General features: G+C 33.1%; 1 protein-coding gene across 1 annotated transcript; it reads right to left on the bottom strand.

Annotated features, from left to right (window-relative positions):
• Window positions 1-492: 492 nt before the first annotated feature.
• Window positions 493-15176, bottom strand: LOC121996802 (DNA ligase 1-like). The gene is made up of 18 exons (XM_042550920.1): window positions 14507-15176; window positions 14275-14391; window positions 13304-13405; window positions 13117-13233; window positions 11033-11263; window positions 10859-10953; window positions 9272-9359; window positions 8077-8208; window positions 5381-5493; window positions 4707-4808; window positions 4364-4425; window positions 4108-4179; window positions 3951-4024; window positions 3820-3876; window positions 2269-2346; window positions 2058-2135; window positions 1896-1966; window positions 493-856 (listed from the first exon to the last, which is right to left on the bottom strand). Exons 1-17 carry the CDS (start codon window positions 15143-15145, stop codon window positions 1901-1903), a joined length of 2223 nt encoding a protein of 740 aa, XP_042406854.1. The 5' UTR covers window positions 15146-15176; the 3' UTR covers window positions 493-856; window positions 1896-1900.
• Window positions 15177-22214: the final 7038 nt, after the last annotated feature.

A 22214-nucleotide genomic window follows, 5' to 3' on the forward strand; every position in this document is an offset into this window, starting at 1 on the left:
AATGGAACGGATATCAATTCCTACAAATGCCCTCTAGAAAAACTCTTTCCCCATATATATATAAATTAATCTTACAATTTATCTTTCTTTACGAAATCTGAAACGGATTACGAGGAACACTCATGTGTACCTAATATCTTTGCTAGTATTTATTGATCCATTATCTATACATCATTCGATTGATTGTCAAATAATCACCAAGATTTTCTGCTGGTTAAAATTTCACAAAGCACAAGCCAAAAAAAAATGCCAATTAAAAACAAAATTTTCTAAGAGAATCAGTAGACAAACGCAACTGAGAGCACCACCAAGACATTCGAATTTACATCCCAGTGAAAACTCTTTTAAAAAAAAAAATACTAGTGCAGAAAATTGTGATGCTTGCACTTAACTCAGACGAGCAAAACTGTAGAACGTAAATCCATAGCAACATCATAGTTCTAGTTGAAGTCATGTGTTCCATTAGGTAAGGCAATAAGAACAACCTATTTGTGACATTCATATAAATGCCAATGATACTTTTTGATAACTATCACAAAATTGAAAATTTGTTTATACAATCATAAGAATTTAAAAATAAAACTAGATTTGAAGCATAAAAGAACCAGTTTACATAATCCCTAAAAGTTACTACTTGAATTTGAACCATGTGAAGTAACACAGTCACAAAAATTCATCTTGGCTCACAATGTTTGACGACGTTGCCGAGCAGACATAGGTAATTACAAAATTGATACATGAATGAGAACAAGCACACAAGCTCAGTTTCTGATAAATAATAAATGTCAATCTGAAGACAACTTAAGGACTCCGGAATCCAGTTAGGATTGCATGTGAAAACCAGTAAACAAGGATCCTGAAAATGGGCACAAAACCAAAGCATGAGAAGTGCTCAACCACAAACAAGAGTCGAGTATTATATAGCAGTTTATTGGGTCTTGTTTAATGAGAGAATACAAAATAAGTGCAAGCAAAAAAGGATTAAGCACTGCATTCATATTTCAGTTTGTTCCTTCATTCAACAATGACAAAAATCTGGAATTATAAATCAATGATTGCAGCTAGCAGTCAAAACAAGCATGCCTGAGAAAACAGGTGCACCAAGTTTATCACATAACAAATAAACTAAAGTAATTTAATTTTGACATTGATTAGTTAAAAAATAAATGGCTAGATAAAAAAGAGCTTTTGGAGTCAAAATGATAAAATGAGAATATATCGTTAATACTTTAATAGGTTAATCAATGGATGGTCACGATGAAGAGGATCTTCCGAAGTCTTGTGTGATCTAAATATGTAATTTATAAGAATTATGGTATGACTCACCATACCTATAGATTAGAGTCTGAGTTGTTAAGAAGTAAAACATACAAAAAGTTTGTATAGTAGAAACACGAAAATGCTTAGATTGATGGGCGAAGTTACTAAAAAAAATAAAATAGAAAACATTATTCTTCAAGAGAATTCCATACTTAGAAATTTAAGTTATTAGAGTGTGCAAGGTGGTAGAGGGAGGACAGATCAAATATATGCCAATGTTTAAAAATAAAGGATTTCAATTGATTTGTATATTGATAGCGAGATAGCTTGCATAGGATCAATGGAGGAATAAGATTCGTGTAGTTGGCCCTAAATAGTTGGGACAAACATAGCTTGATGACAATGATGATGAAAATTTCCTACAATGAGTCACTTAGGTAAAATGAAGAGCAAGCTTGGCTTCAGTTGCAAGAAATCCTTTAGAATGTGCTTCAGAGCAACAAAAAATTCTAGTCTACTGGTGACCAAGAAATCCCAAATCCTTAAACAGTATATCAACACAGGATAGGGGCATTGCAAAAGAAGCATAAATAAACCAACAAATCTAGTAAGATTATGTAAAAAACATAATATACCTAGATCAATCATCATCATCATCTTGATTGTTTGAATGGTTGATCTTCTGTGCACGATACATATCAGCCACCTATAGAATTATGATCCAACAGTTCCAAAGAGATAAGAAAAAACAGCAGATTCCTTTATTAATGACTAGGTATACTAGTAACTGTCTTTACCTGATCAGATGTTGTTGCTTCTTCAGGGGTTTTGTCATCACGCACACGTAGCAGACGAGGAAATCGTAGTGAAATTCCCTTCAGAAAGATGTCACGTGGAAGTTAAAGAGAGTGGTTCCGAATGTAGATTTGCCATCAGGGGCTACAAATTGATGATATAATAACAAATTTATTCAACACACTTCTATATAGATTTCACTGTCAAACTTACTTTATTTGCATCAACGGCACCATTAGCAGCACGATGAACAGGACTGATGCTCAAGTCAGCAGCCTTAACCTCCCAAACCTTGATTGAATCCCACAATTAATAATTAACTTCCAATAATTGGTTTTCAATAAATGTCAAATTAATTTGTTCAAAAAAATTGATACAGCTGGCAGTCAAGAAACTAAGACAATTCTTTTCTTAATTATTTCATCTATGATAATGTCTTACAATTAATTTTCTACCCATTGCAAAAAACCAGCTTTGAGATCAATCATGCTAATGGCACCAGGTTAACTGATCATAACTATTTAACAAGTGAAGACAAAACAGTATGTATTTTTAATGGCCAAGTTGCACCAGGATTAGTGAGGAAGTTAGAATGACTTTTCTACCATATTATTAGTCATTTATATGGATTTACTAGAGTGATTTCAAATGGTACAATAGCAAATAGAAGTATTGATACTATATCTGTATTAGAGCTAGTGGAACATATCCATGATAAAATTTGTCCACCTGTTAAACTCCAGTATTTAATATGGAGCCTATTTTCCTAATTAAGTTTTGATTCTTCCAAATCAAGATCGCATTGTTTTACCCGGTTAACCCCTCAATATCTTTAGAGAAATAGACTTGATGAGAAGATGAATAACTTAAGTTCACATTATTCTATTCCAAATAGAAAGAATTAACAAAAAGAAGAAGAAAAATCTTGAGTAAAAAAAAGTTAAGTGCGAAATTGAAGATTTTAAACCAATTTTTTTTTCATAAGCACGATATATTTATTACAGTGGCAAGTTTTAGAATGTCTACACTTTGCATTTAGCTAATTCTTAGATGTGACATATCTAAACTATTTTTATAGAAATTCATTTTATCTAAGATCTTAAAAAAAAACAAATTCTATAGTTATGAATAGAATTAATGTTAAAAAAAATTCATGATCATAACTGGATACGCATTAGCATTTGTGATGCATATGCACGGATGCACCCCATAATTAATGAATGCAATAAAGGATGCTAGCCTTAATGCTTTGTTTACCTAAAGGAATGGACGATGGATGGACGAAACAAACTTAGGGGCATGGAAAGAGAATAAAGGGAAAGAAATCTCCTCCTCTGCATGCTTGTTTACCTTGATTGAGGAAGGTGGGTACATGTGGTGTAATTTTTGTAATTGAAAAAAGGTACATGCGTCATTTTTTTTTTGGTATATGGCGTAATTTTGTGAGTTAAAAAGGGTACATGCATCAAATATTTTTGATATATGGTTAATTTTGTAAATAAAAAGGGATACATGCATCATTTTTTTTCCATCCGCTACTTTCCGCTTGATTTTGAGGTGATCGATTTTGGCTTCAAAACTATCCGCTAATGGATTGTGTTTCTCTTCCCTCTTAAAATTTTAATGAAGTAAACGATGAAAACTTTCAGAAATTTTTCCTTAGTTTTACTTTCCGCTCTCCCAAGTAAACAAAGCATAAGTGATGGAAAAGAAAAGGTATTACATCTTACTACTACTACTACAGAATCTCAATAGTATTGTTACCTCTGATGGCTCAAACCATACATCTGGATTCATTGTATCTGAATAGCGATAATATGGCTGGAATTATCTTGGTATTAGATATCTGATAGCCATCAAGTTTTCATGTAAAATAGGTTACTTATATGAATCACCTTGGGCTTTGGAATGATTTTACTGCGAAGACTTGTTGATCTTTCTTCAAGCTGTGATTCAGAGAAACCAGTACCTTGGAAATACCAACAGAAGTTTGATAAAGTACACCAAATATTTAATTTTTCTAAAGCTTTACATCTAGAGTTGCTGGTTTACCTATATTGCAAATGCTTTGATATTCCTCATTATGTTCATCATAGCAAGCAAGAAGGAACGAACCATAAACACCTGCAAAACCATTATGCCATCAAAACAAAAACTGAGGGAATAAGTCATCATGTTATAGAAAGAGATGAAAGAAACATAAATAAATGCCACAGGAGGGAGAAACAATGCTACACATAGATTACTCAGCTTACAGGCTTATACTTCAAAAATCCACTTTGTTTGATCAAACTTAGTGTGCATTTACCTGTACGCTTTCCCCTACCATGGAATGCAGCAATAGGTACCAAGTCAAGGGAATCGCCAATGCTGCAAAATTAAGAGATCTAAATTTAATAATTCTTACGCAGAGTTCAAAGTAGGATATGTTGATCTAGTCGATCTCAAATATTTTTTGGGCTAATATGATTTGATAATGGCAATGAGATTATTTTTTAGTAGTACATGAAAAGAACAGGTTTGCAATTTTCTATTGCTTTGTCTTCATTAACCCTTTAAAATAGTTTTTATCCCCATACTTCCAATTAGGCAAACAGAAGAATCAACTATGAATTACAAATGTAGGTTAGATGAAAAGAAACTTTCGTCACCTTTCCATGTAGTCTTTCTTCAACTTTAACCAATTATTTGATCGCTTCGAAGGCTCATAGGTAGCATCCTTATCCAGCGTCTTTATAATCAGACCTTCACAACTACACAAGTAAAAATAATTATTAAAATAATGGATACCACGTCTCTGCTGAAACAAGAAAAGTAACATCTTAAAAGCACCAAACATTTTAGTACCCCATATAAGCCCAAAGAACAATTAATTATGTCAAGTGGCCAAATTATACAGGAAGACCTTAATTCTAATGAAAAAAACATAAGCACAATATTATCAAAATACTTAAATATTTCTGTATGTTACATCGTTATCATCACCATCAATTGTGTTTGTACCATCTATATTTATATACTATGAAAAATAAAAGATATCACTTTGCATTTGTATTGAATTTCCATGTGTTCAAGCTCTACAACTTCATCCTCTCCTATAATTCCATGACTCATTTATTTTAAAGAACAAGTTTTTTAAAGCTTCAAAACATACTCAAGTGTGTTGGCTCATGAAAATTATAAGATTATCATGAAAAATAAGGAAGAAATTCCAAATGACGAAATATATATATAGCAGCCATGCCAACAGAATTTTCTGTGTATATATCCAGGCTCAAGAAATCACTTAATATGAACAGAATTGGTACTGGTTGGTCATATTTACCTGGAATTGACAGCAGTGTCAAGAAATTTTTGAATTTCCTCCAGGTCATTCGATGTTATTGCAGTTGCAAACTGAAATATCCCAGGAACTTCCTCAAAGCAACTATAAAGATACTGCAAAACGGAGCCCGTAATCAAATATGTATACCAACCAACCAAATTAGGATCCTAGTGTGATAGCAAAAGACAGTGTGTCATAGATAGTGTGGGTTTAAGATGTAGTAGTAATAATTAGAGTTCCATTTTCTCGATAAACCAATCACTCAGCAATAGCACATTAAACAGGACTACTGGAGAATGTGGACTATGGATTGTCACAAAAATATAGGAACTAGGAAGCATATATCAAATTGGTGTTTAATGTATTTGGCCAAGAGCATAAGTATCTTATGAAGCTCCTGGAGTACTTGTTAGTCAGACCTCTCAAGCAATTCACCCCACAGCCAACAGTGAAGAGCCAACTTTGGACTTGTTCATACTTCATACTCTTACAGGCCTAAAATTAAGTACAGGACTGATTCTGGCTTGTCTCCAAAGCATTTGTCAGGATCAGAGATGAAACCACCCTATAAACTTGAAAAGGCATCAGATCTCTTCCTTGATCAAGCAGGGGTTCAACTATCATCAGATGAAGACATTTCAGTATTATGTTCCAGATTATTTAGAACATTGGTTATCAAAATACTACAAGAGGTAACACTTTCAAAAGCATGTTAAAACAACTCAAAATTTTCCACAATTTATCTGCAGCTTTTGCTTTATTCATTCTTCAGTGGATCCTTGGGGGTAATTCCCACTGTCATGCAAATAAAACCCTAAGTTGAAGGCATTATTCAAAGAACATACTGTGCAGATTCATTGATTAAATAATACATTGCGCTTTGACAGATTTAGTAAATACTGTGCAACTTATTAGCTTATACAGTGGGTTAGGATCTATTGGATCCAGGGATTAAGATATGAATATCATTTTGTTTGGATAGGCATGGGTGAGACTTACCTTTCCACCCACACACTAAAACCAATACGAAGCCTGCACAGGTGAAGATTACTAGTTTCACAAATGTCGGTCCCGTGTTGCTCCATAGCATTCATCTATAGAGCTTGTATCAGCAATACATGCATTTGTTTAAGCTCATAGGACCTGTGAAGCCAACATGCAGAATAGGCTCCTCTTACCTTCCTCTTCGTCTTCTTTTTCCTCATCCAAAAGCTGGAATATTGAAAGCAAAGGCTACCAAAAGTGGACAAAAGAGTATGAATGTGATGTCTAACAAAACTAGCAAAATGTGGGTCACAAGCAGAGGCTTCATACAAGGCTATACATGAAGAGAGAAGTGGGACTTGACAAACTGTGCAGATCAGCCACAACTAGAAAGCCCAAAAGTTTGCAAGTGGGAATCCAGATCCATGTTGTCAAAGCCTCCTACTTAATATATTAGAAAATTAATACAATACATTATAATAAGAATATATTATTAGGTAAAATAGTATATAAGATAAGAAACTTAAAATCACTAGCAAGTTGTGCGTGTAATCAAGGTTTAAAATCAAACTGTGCTTGAGTTTTGGTCTTTAATTGAAATTCAATATCATACTGAAGTTCCGATGTATGATACCACAGTGACAAATTGGATGTTAGAGGAAAGAGATGAAGAAGATAACACAACTATATACTTAACCCTTTGTGTTCCTTCTGAAATAGTACTTTTTAATATCTTATATAGACATAAGCTACAAAAAATATACCAATATTATCTCAATTCAAGACGTGTTGTAGCATGCTACGGGTGTCATCAGCATAACATGATACTTATCGATATACACACTGATACAAAATTTCAAACCATGCTTGTAATAACTATTTAAGGTAGGCTACATAGATTTTATCACCTCATTGAGATTATGCACGACTTTCACTAATATAATTAAATAGACTACACAAGATTATAACTAGTACAATTGAATTATATATAGATATATATATAAAGATATTACACTGCGAGCATTTTTTTTAAAGCTTAGGGTTTAGCCATTTAGGGTTTTGGCTTTAGGGTTTAGAGTATAGTATTAAATCTTAAAAAAAATAAAAACAAAAAAATTACATCAAGTGCTCACTGAGTGTCCGGCATAGCATTCCTCTCAATATATATATAATTCAGTATTGAATTCAGAAATAATATAATTTACAACTTGCTTCTACAATATATTAAGTCAAGTCATAATGGAACTGATATATTTGTATTCTTGCAGGTATCCGTATCATGTCAACAGGGGTGAGGATCCAAAAGTAGATTGGCATGGATTGGCAATATCTTTTCAAGTTCTCTTTCGGTGATAGTGTAATATCAACTCATTTCACAATGGAACCAATATATTCACAATACGCTGTCAAGAGGAGTGACTAGTGAGGCTGATCTAAAATTAGGTCAACATGGTCCAAACCTTTTTTGGGTTGCATTAATATTTAATGTTCTGGTCAGAAGCAAACCAAGATTGAAATGGAAATTTCAAACCTTGATTGGATCATATAGTTACTTTCAAAAAAAAAAAACAAGACTAGCCATCCTTATTAGCATATAATGTGAAATAAAATCATAAATTTTCTGCTAGTGGAAGCTAAGCTAATGTTGATTCCAAAGAAAATACAGATAAAATATTAACATATAGCAGGACCACCACATGCAAATAGTATACCTCTCTACGAATTTTCAGCTGATCTTGAAGAAGAGGTTGGCCATCAATATACAGAATGTCAAAGGCATATGTGCAAACTGCTACTTTTATGTCACTTAGGATCACTCCTTTCCGAGCTCGAGTACTCAATATCTAAGAGAAGAAATTAGCAGCTTATTAAAAAAAACTAATCATTGCGAAATACATATTATTATCAATATGCAAATATTGCAAGTTGCATAATGCCAACGTACAAATATTGCCTTTGTAAATGATTTCATAGTGAAAGAATGAGGAAAGCCATCAACCAATATCAATAAATTCCAGCAGACAAGTCTAAATGCAATGGAAGAGAAAAGGACACAACAGAAAACACATTATTCACAGAGAAAATTAGTACAAACGAAAGATACCTATTGAGAGTGATGCAAGATAAGCATCATCACTTTGATTTAGAATCAAGTACTTAAACAACCCTATGTCTTGAATGTTGATTTGAACACTTTTGCACTCAACCTAGGGACCATGGAACACTTTTGCACTCAGCCTAGGGATCCCATGGTCCATCAAATAATCAACAAATAGCCAGATGGAACTAGTACCAGCTCATCTACCAACTTTCAGCTCAATCTCAAAATTTTAGTCTTCCTCTGCCCCTATACTGCTCTCAACTCTCATCAATTCATCTAACTACAGAATCTCTAAAGAGCCTTTGAACATATCCATATTAAAAGCATAAAATAAAATTCAATAAATACATTGGTTCTCACTGGTAAGTTACACTTTTTTTGTTTGTTTACACACATTGTACTCTCAACACAGCACAATTAAACAACGATTGCGGAAGGACATTATGAAACAGTGTCACTGAATATATTGTGGTGGACATTTCGTCACCACTGGTTAAGTAACTACGAACCCAACTAGCTTACCACATGACATTAATACCGAATTTGTGCTGTAAACATACGCCCTAGCACTTGAAAACAAAAAAACACAGTTTGGTTTCTAAAACAACAGGTAATGTGGCCTAACATTTAGATATCAAATAGTAAACCATCTTAGAATGGTGAGCAGAGTGAAAATGAAAAAGCAAGAAGGAAAATGAAAAAGGGGAAAAAGGGGAAAAAAAAAGATTAATGATTAGAACATAGCGTGGATTAGATGAAGAACGAGGAACTCAATCAAATAAATAAGATTAAAAAAAAATACTTGCCTGGAAAGGTAATATCTTTTGTTTCTCACGGTCATATGCAACAATTTCACAGTCTAGCACAAAGGATTTCACATTAGCCTTCTTGAATCTGCAGTTGCATAAACCTTTTTCTTGTCAACCAAAAAATAATCAAATTAAAACAAGTGACAAGCCATGTAAACTCTACAGTGAACATTAGGAAATTTAAGCATATTTTATTCTTCTCTCCAAAAAGACCGTGAATATATACAGCTCTTTTCTGTATATCTCAGTTTAGCTGTTTTAGCTACCATTAGCTTCCTTTAATAAAAAAACAAGCACACTTAAAATTAATCCTACAGCCTCAAACATTGTTTTGGGCTTCTTAAATTATGCTTTTCGCAATATTCATCTTGATTTGTCTCTAATCTCTCTGGAGGTACTTCCTCGCTTGGATAGAAATTAGTTACCACTCGGAGTGCCATCTTAAAACCTGTTGGAAACTATAGTTTTATTACATTTGAATATTGGTGAAATGCAAGGGGTAATTGGTTTGGCTTTTCCATTGTCTTTGAACCTAGCAAAATAAAAAATTTCCACTTTCAGAGTCCTCTGATAATCAGCGTTACAATGAATTTCAACCAAACAAGGTGAGTTTTCAAATTATAACTGATGCGCCACAAGATAAATCCATGAGCCTTAGTTGGTAATCTCATAGAAGGTCGTGTACCACAATTGGAGATCTTGTGAGAGAAAAGAAAGCATATGAGAATAAAATATCATATTGGTCCTTCAGTGAATCTAGCAATGGGATGGAAGTCCTTTTATAAGCTTGGAAATCTTGAGAGAGAAATGAGAAACTATGAGAATAAATCACATATTATTCCTACAGTAAATCCAGATATCGGATGGCAGCTTTTTTATAGGCTTTCATAGTAATCCAAACTAATTAAGTTTTGGATAAAACAGTGTGTACTAAAAATAGTAAAGTGGACATAAAAAAACTTGAATTTTTAGCATACTAGAAGGCCACAAAAACAAGGAGTTACGAAATTGAGTGGCTTCAGGATTGAAATGAGGTTATGCTTTATTACCACCAGACGTGGCACGAGATGTCAACGATCTTACAAAGGGTTGCATACATAGTCGACAATCTTGCAAAAGAGTAGAGCATACGACAAAAGAAAATTATATTATTCCTTGAATCTATATAACAACAGCATGGATGCGTCTTTTATAGGATTTCACAAAGTCACACTGTACTAAGTGAAGAAGAAAATAAAATATAACTGTACTTTATATTCCCCCAAATAATTTAAAACCCCTGAATCAATGTATTTTGTTGAGCGTTGAGCCAGCTTATTTTAGATAAGCCTATTTATCTGTATCAACAACTCAGACATTCCAACTTGACTAGACAAAGAAGCCCTAGAGTATCAAATGACTAAACTTGTCCTTTTCAACCACTTACATCCCTTACTCTTACAGAAATCCAAGTGAGTAGTTCAGAGTTAATCTTAGAGCAAACTTTAAAGAGACAAAAAAAAATTAGGTTATATAAACATAGTTACCAGTTACCACAATGAATATGCATTTACAAATATGGCTGGCTAAAAAGGCATGAAATACCTTGACACTGAGCTAACAACATCTGGGTACTTCCCAGTATTTCTTTCTGCATTCCGACTATATATCTCAACTGATCCATCCTCCATATAATGTATCTGCAAAAACTAATCATTTCAGGGAAAAGGAAAAAACACAACAAACATGTTGTATATCACAACAAAGGTCATATAGTACCTGGGCACGTTCACCATCATATTTGTATTCACAGGTAAATTCTGTTCCTTGAAATTTATCAAGTATCTCAGACACTGCCTTTGTTGGCTTAGCTAACATAGGCCCCACAGGAACACCTAGAGAAAATTTGCATGCCTCTTGAAGTTTCCACACTCCCACAGAAAGAAGCTCGGGAACAATTTTATCATAGATTGGGAGTACTGAATAGACTTGTTTGACAATTCTCCCAGCCTAAACTTTACAGGTCCAAAAGAATCAGGGCATAATAACCAATAAAACATAAATCAGCGTAGCTCGAAAGAAAAACTACATAAGTCTTTACCAGCAGTTAGAAAAATTATCAAGCATGATCAACAAAGATTATCATAGTATCTCATAAAAGGCAACAAAGAAAACATGGATATAGCCAATGTGATTGTGGCATCATATAGTGAAAGAAGAAATAAATTAAGATCAAGCAAAAAAAGATATATTTTCTTGTAACAAATCAAATTCTTCATTTAGCATACTGAAAATCTGTATGCTAGCTTAGAAGAGAATATTAGATCAATTTGTACTATTAAATCCTTGAGAGGTGCTTCCCAAAACATAGACTAACAGGTTCTAGGATCTCAAGGAGCAAATATAACACATTTGCAGTGCATGATACTGAGGTACAGAAACATAAGAGTAGTGAGTTGCCCCTCCATCTCATTAACCCAAGGACCATCAACTCTGAACCATGGACTGAAATGTCGTTCCGTGCCGCGCGGCACGGACAATTTTTACCGTTCCGTCACCCGGCCGAAACCGGCACCTTAAGCTTCCCCGTCTTGATGCGTCACAGGCAGCGCCAGAGGAGTCGTGGGACACCTCTGGCGTCACCGGAAGCGTCCCGCGATGACTTCGGCGCAAAAGGCATCACGCTCCCACAATGGTGCAGAAAGCGTCGCGCTCCCGCGACAGTGCCAAAGGCGTCGCGCTCCCGTGACAGTGTCGAAGGCGTAGGGTCGTCGGCGCCAGAACATCCCAGCGAAACCGTATCGGCACGGCACAATATGATACCAAAACCGTATCATTCCGGTCTGAGACCGAAACCTCCCACGGGTCGAGATTTTAAACCTTGCTCTGAACAATGTAGAAACTAGAAAAGAAAGAATCAGTAAGATAAATCCAGGCAGTTAATGAGAGTAACCACATGGCATTCACCTCCACCCAAAACCTATAACACCATAGTTGTGATCCACCACCTAGAGCCCTTCCAACTACCCGCATCCCAAGACCAATGACCCAACTTGTCCCCAAGCTCATTGCTGAAAAGCAAGGGTCAGCTTTGAAACTTGTGATGGATGAAGACGACCACCAACCCAAAATCAATAGCCAAATAGGGATGATTGCTCCTTTATAACATCAACCACGGATCATCATCTCTCTTACAATTCAGGACCAAAAAGAGCACACGGCCAAAACAACAGAGAGCTATGGACCAAATTTCCTGCTTGTATACGTTGTTTGGCATTCAAGTGGCAAAGTCATACAATCTATATCAATTAGCATTGTAAAAGAGCATGACATTGAGTTCTAATGTGTTGCAGATATGTTACCAGATTATGAGAATCATTTTTATCATAACATTCAGTTGTCATAGTTGACATGAATGAGTTAGCAACAATGTTATCCTTAAATGTATGATTTATAATAATAATGATCATATATAATGTTTAAATATGAAGAAAACAGTTTCATGATGATCACGATGATGCTTTATGATTTAAGCAAATGATCGATTAGCTTTGAAGTTGCATTTGGTATTTGTGTTAGATTATTAATCTAGCTATTAAAGTTCCAAATTAATGAGCTTTGAATTTCTATGGACTTTCTCCAGTTTGTATCCTTTTCTGATGATTTATACAGCCATGTAATATAGTTATAATACATTTTAGGACTTGGTGACAGCATCAGCAACTGATCCATAGTGTTGTGATACTAGGGAAAATAGCAGAGTCCAACTCATTAATATTGATAAAAGGAAGTATATTCCAAATAATTTACAAGTTGGAAGAACTTAGAAGGCAAAGATAACTCCAAACATATTAATAGCTAACCTCTTCAAAATCAGGTTGAGCTTGTGAATGTTGATTTTGATTTGTTTCAGAGAACACAGAAGCTTGTGCAAGAGCTACTAGGACAGTTTTCTCTGCCAACCCAATTCGCATCTTAGACTGCATTTGATTTCAAGTAACTTTAGAGGCTAGAATTGAAAACTACAAATGGATGAAGCTGAATATTTACCTGGAGAAGACGAACTAAATACTGAGGTTCACAATCAGTTGCTGCAACAAGAAGTCCTTTGATGTGATTCCTTTTCTTGTCTTGGCTATCTTTTCCAGACTCCTGTAAAGATAATAAAAATAGTGGCCTTTAGCACAATTCCTAGTGGTAAAACTAAATGGACCGTTTATTCAGCAACAAATAAAAAAAAAGCTATACAATGACAGCACAAACACCAGATTTTTTTTTCTTTTACCTTTTGAAGGGAGCCATGCTATGATAGCGCATAATGAGATATTACACATGTTTCTGCTTTCCAACAATATATTCAGGTATGAATGCACTATCAGATGTTTGTTAGCATTTGAGCAAGAGCAGAGGACCAAAAAATATTGTATTTTCAGGAAAAAAAAAAAGGAAAAAGAAGTGGTTCGAGAATCATATGCCAAACTTAAGTGCCTGTACAAAAGCCTCAAAAATTTGAAGTGATAAATTCTCATCATATCTTAGAAGGGACTATAAAAAAACATTAGTTATGAATCAGCCAAAAAACGAGCAAGCTGTGTAAGTGTTCATCAGCTCCCAATGCATGTAGCATATGCATAGATATCCAGTTCCATATATGCATGTGCAGTGCAGCACATACAACCCTTCTTCGGACCTTGTTATTTAAAATGAAGCTTCCCCATCTATCTTCATTTAGTCTGATGGAAAACACATAACCCTGCATATCATCTTCCAATTTATCCTCAGATAATATTAAAGTTAACCCCAGTACATACACGGATACACCAAGAAATATCTGGGAAAATTGTTGTTTTTGTCTCAATGAATCAGTATCGGCATAGCATACTTGCTCTAACGACCAAAGATTAAGATTGAAATCAAATTTGTGCCTACCAGAAGATATTTAAAAACTATCTTTTTCAGAATTACCAACAGATATTGGCCTTCGTATACCAGATTATTGAAGGGAAAAGAAAATATCACACCTTCGCAATAGCACGGAATGTGTTGAACACCTTAGATATCGTCAAAGGTTGAGGCTTGAACATCACTTTCTGAGACGATCGGCTAGCTTTGGCCACAAGACCCAAGTCACCCAGTTCCTATCACCGCAACTTGCAACTCAGTTCCAAACAGCAGAACTCCTTAAATAAACAAAAAAAAAAGGGAAAAGAAAGGAAAGAAGTCACGAATATGAATTGACATTCTAGTTAAAACCTTGAGCTGTTTCTTCACTTGCTCCTCCTTCCTCCCATAAGCCTCCGCGAGTGCCTTTATGAGAGAAGCGTCGCCGATCCCGAGCTCAATACCCTCATGAGGCGCTGCAATCTTATTAGCTGAAAGGTAAACGGTGGCAAGAAGATCCCCAGGCGTGGTGGCAATGACGGTCCGAAACACGTTGCATAGGATCTCCGTCATGGCAATCCTTCCGGACTCGTTCGAGATCAGCTCGAGGGCACGCGCGAGGAACAAGAAGGGCACGGGCTCGCCGTTCTTCCAGGACGTGGCCTTCTTGGGGTTGAAGTCGGCGCACTTCCTCTTCAACTCCACGGTGAAATTGCTGCCATCGACAGGAGGATCCTCATTGAGGTTTTTCGCATCGTCGCCTAAGATTCTAGGTTTCTTAGAAGGAGTCAGGGTTTGGTCACTGGAGGCAGGGGTAGGGTTCTTGGCCTTGGCGGCGGCGCGGGCGTTGCCCATGAGGACGTCGGTGACGGTGCGGCGGCCGGACATGGCAGTTCGGCAGTGAAGGAGCGGGATTTGTGCGGGTTCTGAGTAAGGGAGAAGCGAGGGAAGAAGATGCGGAAACGGAGAGAGTCCGAGGGGAAGGCGAAACGGGGCGCGCAGCCACTGCATCGAGTGCGAGAACGGTTCGGGGCTGCAAATTTATCGGGACCACTCTTATTTAGCGCCTATAGTTTAAAGGCAAGGGCTAACAAATAAAATTCTACAAGGTTAAATATACGATATTTTACTATATCACTAATACGTTTGGTATAAATTATTATACGTTTGGTTTAAATTATTATGTATAATTTTAATTATGTAATTATCAAATAATATATAATTAAAATTATAGAAAATAAAATATATTATTATTATTTTTTATAATTTTACCCCTTTTTTTTTTACTTTACATAGTTTTTTTTTATTTTCGTTATTTTTTTATTTATTTTTACTTTTCACTTTACATTTTTTTTTACTTGTCGTTTTTTTATTTTCTGTTTATTTTTTTAATTTTATGTGACTTTATGTTAGTTTATTTTTACTTTTTACTTTACGTTTCGATTTTTTATTACTTTACGTCTCATTTTTTTTATTTTTTTCCATTTACGTTTTTTTATTTAGTTTTTATAATTAAAAATTAAATTTTCGTTTTGAAAAAAATTGAGGTACTTTTCCCAAAGTATAAATATAAGGATATTTTTCGTAAAAATAATTCGTTAACTGGAAATTAAGAAAATTTTTATTTTTCTGAGATTTTCTGATTTCAAATTGTATGTCTCTTTTATTGATATGTCGGATATAAATTATTACTCAAAAATTATTAATTATCTAAATCAAATAAGATTTTCATTAATAACCTTAGATAGATAACCCCAACCAAACTTACTTTTAGAGATTTCTTATGTAGCATATTTAATTTTCATTATATTTAAATCACCTCCTGTTGGGTAGATAACCCCAACCAAATGTACTCTTAGGGATTTCTCATGTGGCATATTTAATTTTCATTATATTCAAATCACCTCCTGTTTTCCTTCATGTATTTGAAATTAGTTGATAGATTTAAAAAAAATTAAATTACTTCAATAAAAAACTGATTTATATTAGTTCATGTATTTGAAATTAGTTGATAGATTTAAATTACTTTAAATCTCTTAGGGATTTCTTTGATTTATAAAAAATATTAAATTTTTGAATGGTTTAAGGTCAATAAATCAATTTTATACAAAACTGACTAATAGATTTAAAGAATTTTGTATCACGTCAAACTAAAACTAATATATTCCATGAAGGCTCTTTAATGTATTTATTTTTTTATCTTAATTTAATAGTATAAATTGAGAATAATAAATTTTTAAATATGTAGAATAAAAATACAAAGAAATCTCATGATTATTTCATTAAAAAAATAATCAAATTTAAATCCATGAGTATAAATACATTAAAAATGCTTGTAGGCAGCGGCGTACGTAGCCCCATGGGGATAGGGGGTGCGATCACCCCTTGAGATTAAAAAACAAAACTAGGAGTTCGATGGCTGGAGGAGTTGTCGGAATTCTTGTTGACGTCGTTGATTTACTACAAGCTTCGAGGTCACGTTCACTTCCACCATTAACTATTATTTGTATATATATTGGTATTGCATGTGTTAATTAATTGAGTATTAGTCTTAAAATTTCAATTTATATAAAATATTTTATTGGATATCTAATTTCTCCCCTATAAAAGGCAGAGTGCACTAGGCTTACCCTTATCTTATCCTAGGTCCGATAATATTAGATCATTTAGGATAAATGATATTATTTTGCTCTAATATATGCATGTAGACTGTGTTCTTAAAATTAATCGTCAAAATTTTATGATAAGCGTGCCACTTGGAAAGAAGACCGAATCACAACTTCTTTCCAATCATCTTATAGTCGGAGTTTCCAATCATCTTATAGTCAACTGGATATTCTAGGGAGACAATTGAATCTATATTTTATGATAATTTCAATTAATCTTATTAATTATTCCTATGAGTGATCGACTTGGTTTCACATAAGTTTTTCACCGATCATAATAATAAATCAGGAAGTACACGCGACGACCAGTCTAGAAGTTCAATATCTTTTGGTTGCGCTCTCTATTTGGAAAAAAATTCCTTCAAATACGACATAGCTAGGGATGAGTGTTTAAATGCAACCTAAATATCCTATTATAAAAAAATGATAATCTCAATTAGTCTCATTGATTATCCTCAGGGTGACTGATCTGGTTCCACAAAAATTTTCCACCAACCACAAGGATAAATCGGGAAACGCACGTGACGATCAGCCCAGAAATCCAGTATCTTTTGATTAAAAAATTTCTATAAATACTTCATAGCTGGAATTTGAACCGTAAATACTTAAGTAATAATCTAAATATTTTACCATGATATCATGACTCCAAAATCCTAAATATTCTACCATAGCATCAGAATCCCGGGATAATTGGATCTGTATTATAGCTAATTACGTGAGAGGTTTGTATTTTCATTATCTTCCTACCAATTTCTGTTGTTGCTTTAGCAAGGTATATGAACCTAGCTAGATATGTAAAGCTTGTCAAAGTTCTAATGCTTTTATTTTTTATTTTTATTTTATTTAATTTTATTTTGTTGTATTTCTTATTTTTCTTCGGCGAAAATGAATCTTGGACCAGATGGCTAGATGACGAGGGATAAAAATATTATTTGATGATTATCTTCCTCGCACCAACCAATCAGTGCATAGTAGCTTTGGATAGTAATGACGAGGGATAAAAATGAATGTTAACAAGGACACGCAATCAGGCCCCACGCCTTCCGCTTGGCACTACTCCTATCACATCCCAGGCGTCAAACCATGGAGCTTCTAATTTTTCCAGGAGAACAACAGATGTGGCACAACCGATTTATCTCCTGCTCAACCTTATATTATTCTATCTTCTATCTAGCTATCAAAAAACAACATGAAGTGTGGTGGTGCCTTGTCATTCTAAATCGTTGGATTCTCTTTGGAAATGAAAGTCCAATCGACTACTAAAACAAGGGCCCTTTGATGATGGGATTTCTTGTCATTAAAGGGTCGTTTCCCATAGTTAAAGATCATCAATGACGATATTTAATATCGTAGAAAGTTATATCTAAAAGTACCTGTCAAGAATTTATTAACGATGAAAAATAAAATATCATCGATAAGAGCTTTAACCACGGTATTAACTAACTTAGTTAGTGATAGTAAGACAGATTTAGATACCGTCGTTAATGAAAGTAACGATGGTACATATAATCGTCATTAATAATAACAACAATAATTATATATACTATAATTTAATATTGTTTAATTATTTAATTAATAATGTTTTAGCATACCGTCGTTAATGGCAATGACGGTTTAGTATACCGTCGTTAATGGCAACGACGATATTACTTATCGGACTTGTCAAATGTATATATATTTTTATAAATTCATTAATCAATGCTAATAAAAATTAAAACATAATATATTAAAATATCATTCAGTAATTCATTCTAATTATTTCTACATCATTAAACTTGATATCACAATGTCTAATTATCATCCAATAAAATTAACATCCACTTAGTATTCATTTATCTAAAGTCTTCATATAAAATATTGACATTCTCAAAAGTTCAAAAAAAAAAAAAAAATCTATTTCCCTTCCACACTCCAATACCTATAATAAATATACTAAAAAAAATAAGTATCACAATAAAAACTTTAAAAGAACTTAGAAATCTTCATATACAAACTAATGAAAATATTAAACTTACTGTAAATGATAGAAACAAGGTACAAAATTCATTTGGAAATGATGTTAAGGAACCACTAGTGAGAGAAACTATGATTATTCAACAAAAATCTAATTATCCATATGTAGCAATAGACATGACAATTCCAAAATTGGAAAGCAACAATGTTCTTGTGAAATCCAATAGTAAGGTACAAAAAATCTTTTAACTTTGTTATCCATTAGTGAGTAACTTCCCGAATCTACCTCCAAGAACCGCTAATATTGCTTGCTCTATGAAAACAATTGGTGATAGGGTAAATGTAAAGCAAGAAAAGTGTGCGGCACATGCAAATCAACAATCCAACATAGGTATGACATGCATGTGAGTTGGACAAAGTTTCTTAAAAAAAAAAAAAAAAATCAGAGAGCTTCATTCTATTTGGAAAGGGGTTATTTCCTGACATGTAGAAGAGGTTACATATTTCATAACATTACAACAAAGTACAAAAAGTGTTTTAAAGAATACCTGCCAATCACTAAGGTGAATCTTTATTCTATTATTCCTCATCAATTAATTGCGTGCCTATGAATCTTCATTCTAGTATTCCTCACCAATTGGTTGTGTGCCTTTGAATTATTTATAACTTAAAATGAACAAAACTACTCATTCTCATTATCAAGTAATAAACAAAAAATAATAATAAAATAACTAATTCAACATTCAATAGTATCTGAAGCTGATACCGTCACTTGCACATTAGGTGGTAAATTCTTCAGCATCAACTCCTTAAAAATTTTAAATTCAGATTCCATATTATTCATTTTCTCACGTAGTGTGACATTCTTATGATAAAGTTCTTACTTTGACGCAATAGGCCCTCTCACATCTTTAGGCCTCACTCCTCTTCTATGGCCAAAAACATGATCATGTCGTTGAGGTCCAAAATATTTCTCGACAAGTTGAATATTTAACAAGGAAGAATCTTTTTGAATGACCTCACAAATCTAAAAGACTGGCCTAAAAGGAAGAATCGATGTTGCATAGATTTTAAGGATATGTTAAGTGTATTTGTTTTACTCATTTTCTGCAAATATATTAATATTAATATAATTTTAAAAAATAGACATTTAAACTAAAAAAGTTATTTATAACATAAAAAAGATAGGATAAGAATAACATGAAAACTTTCACTTCAAAAATATTCTATAGCCGACCATTCCCAATATTGTTTATCCATTCCCTTGGAAACATTTTGTAAAACTTCTTGCCAGTTTTTGCATGGTTTTATAAATTTGGAATTCATCTCGCATCTCCAATTCTTCCATAATTGTTGCATATGTTTAAGGGTTGCCTCAAGAAATAGCTCAATATCATCATTTTTGAACTTATCCTGCAAATTTTTTTGGTAAGTATATAATAATAAGATATTTCATATAATAAAAAAATGATTAGTATTAAATATTTTAAACACATGTTGAAATGATATGACATAACTAGTCTGTTAAAAGGAGATAAGATATTTCATATAATAATCATGTTTTACATTATTATTGTTTTATTTTGTGAAGATTCAAAACACAAAAATATTGTTACAAGGAACACCAGGTTATCCTAGTTTCATACAATTCACAAATAAATTTGTACCATTTGTTAACTATGATATGGTTTGAGTCCAATCAATAAACTATGATATGGTTAAAGTCTATTAATGACTAAGATGTCATACAAATGATACAATTCCATCTACAGTGGCAAAAATAAAGGACTAACTTGTACCGATAATTCCACATATTTGAAAGTATATGCTAATATATATCATGATATGATGCATCTAAATTTTATTCGTAGAAAGTATAAAGCACACAGCTATATGGAAAGAGGCACATGTCATAATGATGGAGCCATGATTTATTATCTACTCGGGCTAAAAACTTTTTAACTGAAAATAAAATAATATATTCATTAGACATGAACAAACAACAATTAAAAATTAACATCAAAATTGTTGGTTGTAAAAATTTTGATCGGTAATGTATTTTATGATAGAAATTTAATTTCATCACTAATTTAGTGATGAAATTTAATAGCTATCGCTAAACATAACGATGGAATTAAATTTCTATCACTAATTTCCTTAATATTTTTAAAAAATAGATATTCAAAGCAACCTATAATATTATCACACAAAAATATTCCAAAAAATATCTTTTACAAGACAAGTAGAATAATTATAACATGTATCTTTTATTTCAACTCAAATCCATACAAAAACTCATTTATCAACTAAACAGATAATAAAAGGATAAGTATCAACCAAACAAATAAGAAAATAATGAATACTAAAAATATATCAAAATATAAATTATCAAAAGATTTATGAAGGTCTAAAGTTGAGTAGAATCACATAACTTACGAGATTAGATAAGTGCATCAAATAAGTAACTAAAACTCTAGAGTTGATATCACATCAAATTCTAGACAAAAGGTTGTCCTGTTCCAATAGTATAAGCTACATCAATAAGGATGACATCATAATATTTTTAGGTTGAATCTTGCAAAATGCGAGAGTGCAAGTCAATTCAGTAGCAAATCCAAAATATCAAGAATACCTTGATGTATTAAGCTCAATAGCATGAAATGATAAACTAACCTCACCTCATTAATCCAAAATATAAATATAATGAGTCTAGGTTGAGTGGCCAAAATCAAGTTATGTAAATTCCTTTGATATTTCTTCTTATTTGTAGAAAATTATATTTGAAACGAACAGATATAAAATCAAAATCTAACAAAAGACTAATATACATTCAAATAACTCTCAAACATGATATGCCACATGCCAATGTAAATGTAACCAAGTATAACATCTCAAGTCTTAACATTTAAAACATCTGGAAAAAGTAGTGAATAAAGAGTAAATATATTTACAGAAAAATTCTATAATTTTCCCCTTGGACAAATTATTTGATGTCCTAAGTAGTTTGATCCATGATAGTGTAAGAAGAAGTTTCTAATACTATCACCCATAGTTCGCCTATTGACTTTGGAATACCAATATACCATGGACAAGGACGGTAAAAGACTAGGCTTTAGAGGTGATCCAATGATATAATCTAACTTCATTTTTGAAATACTTTGATACTCCTAAAAATGACAACAAAAAGTAAGTCAATAATTAGGTTACAATAACTTAATTTGAGAAAACAAAAGATTCTTGCAAAGTAAACAAGACTACAAGTTGAATAGGTTATGACATATAAAATGGCACAGTGGTCGACCCAAAGCCTGCAAAATTTCAATATGCAGAAAACTTGGTTAAAGTTGAATAGTGAATAATGTAAAAGCAAACAATTTTATCTCAAACTTTCAATTTCACCTAGTAAATGCATACCTTCAATACCAAACTAAGTTTTGTGTTCTAATGTGGAATATGCATAC

Source organism: Zingiber officinale, chromosome 6A (assembly GCF_018446385.1).
Source record: "Zingiber officinale cultivar Zhangliang chromosome 6A, Zo_v1.1, whole genome shotgun sequence".
NCBI classification, from domain to species: Eukaryota; Viridiplantae; Streptophyta; class Magnoliopsida; order Zingiberales; family Zingiberaceae; genus Zingiber; species Zingiber officinale.

What these genes read in the sequence shown, in the direction of transcription:
- LOC121996802 (XM_042550920.1), bottom strand. Translation starts at nt 15,145, where the DNA reads ATGCAGTGGCTGCGCGCCCCGTTTCGCCTTCCCCTCGGACTCTCTCCG. An exon ending in ATGATGGTGAACGTGCCCAG is followed by an intron (nt 10,954 to 11,032) that starts GTACTATATGAC and finishes TAGTTTTTGCAG; the next exon opens with ATACATTATATGGAGGATGG. An exon ending in AAGAAAGACTACATGGAAAG is followed by an intron (nt 4,426 to 4,706) that starts GTGACGAAAGTT and finishes TTAATTTTGCAG; the next exon opens with CATTGGCGATTCCCTTGACT.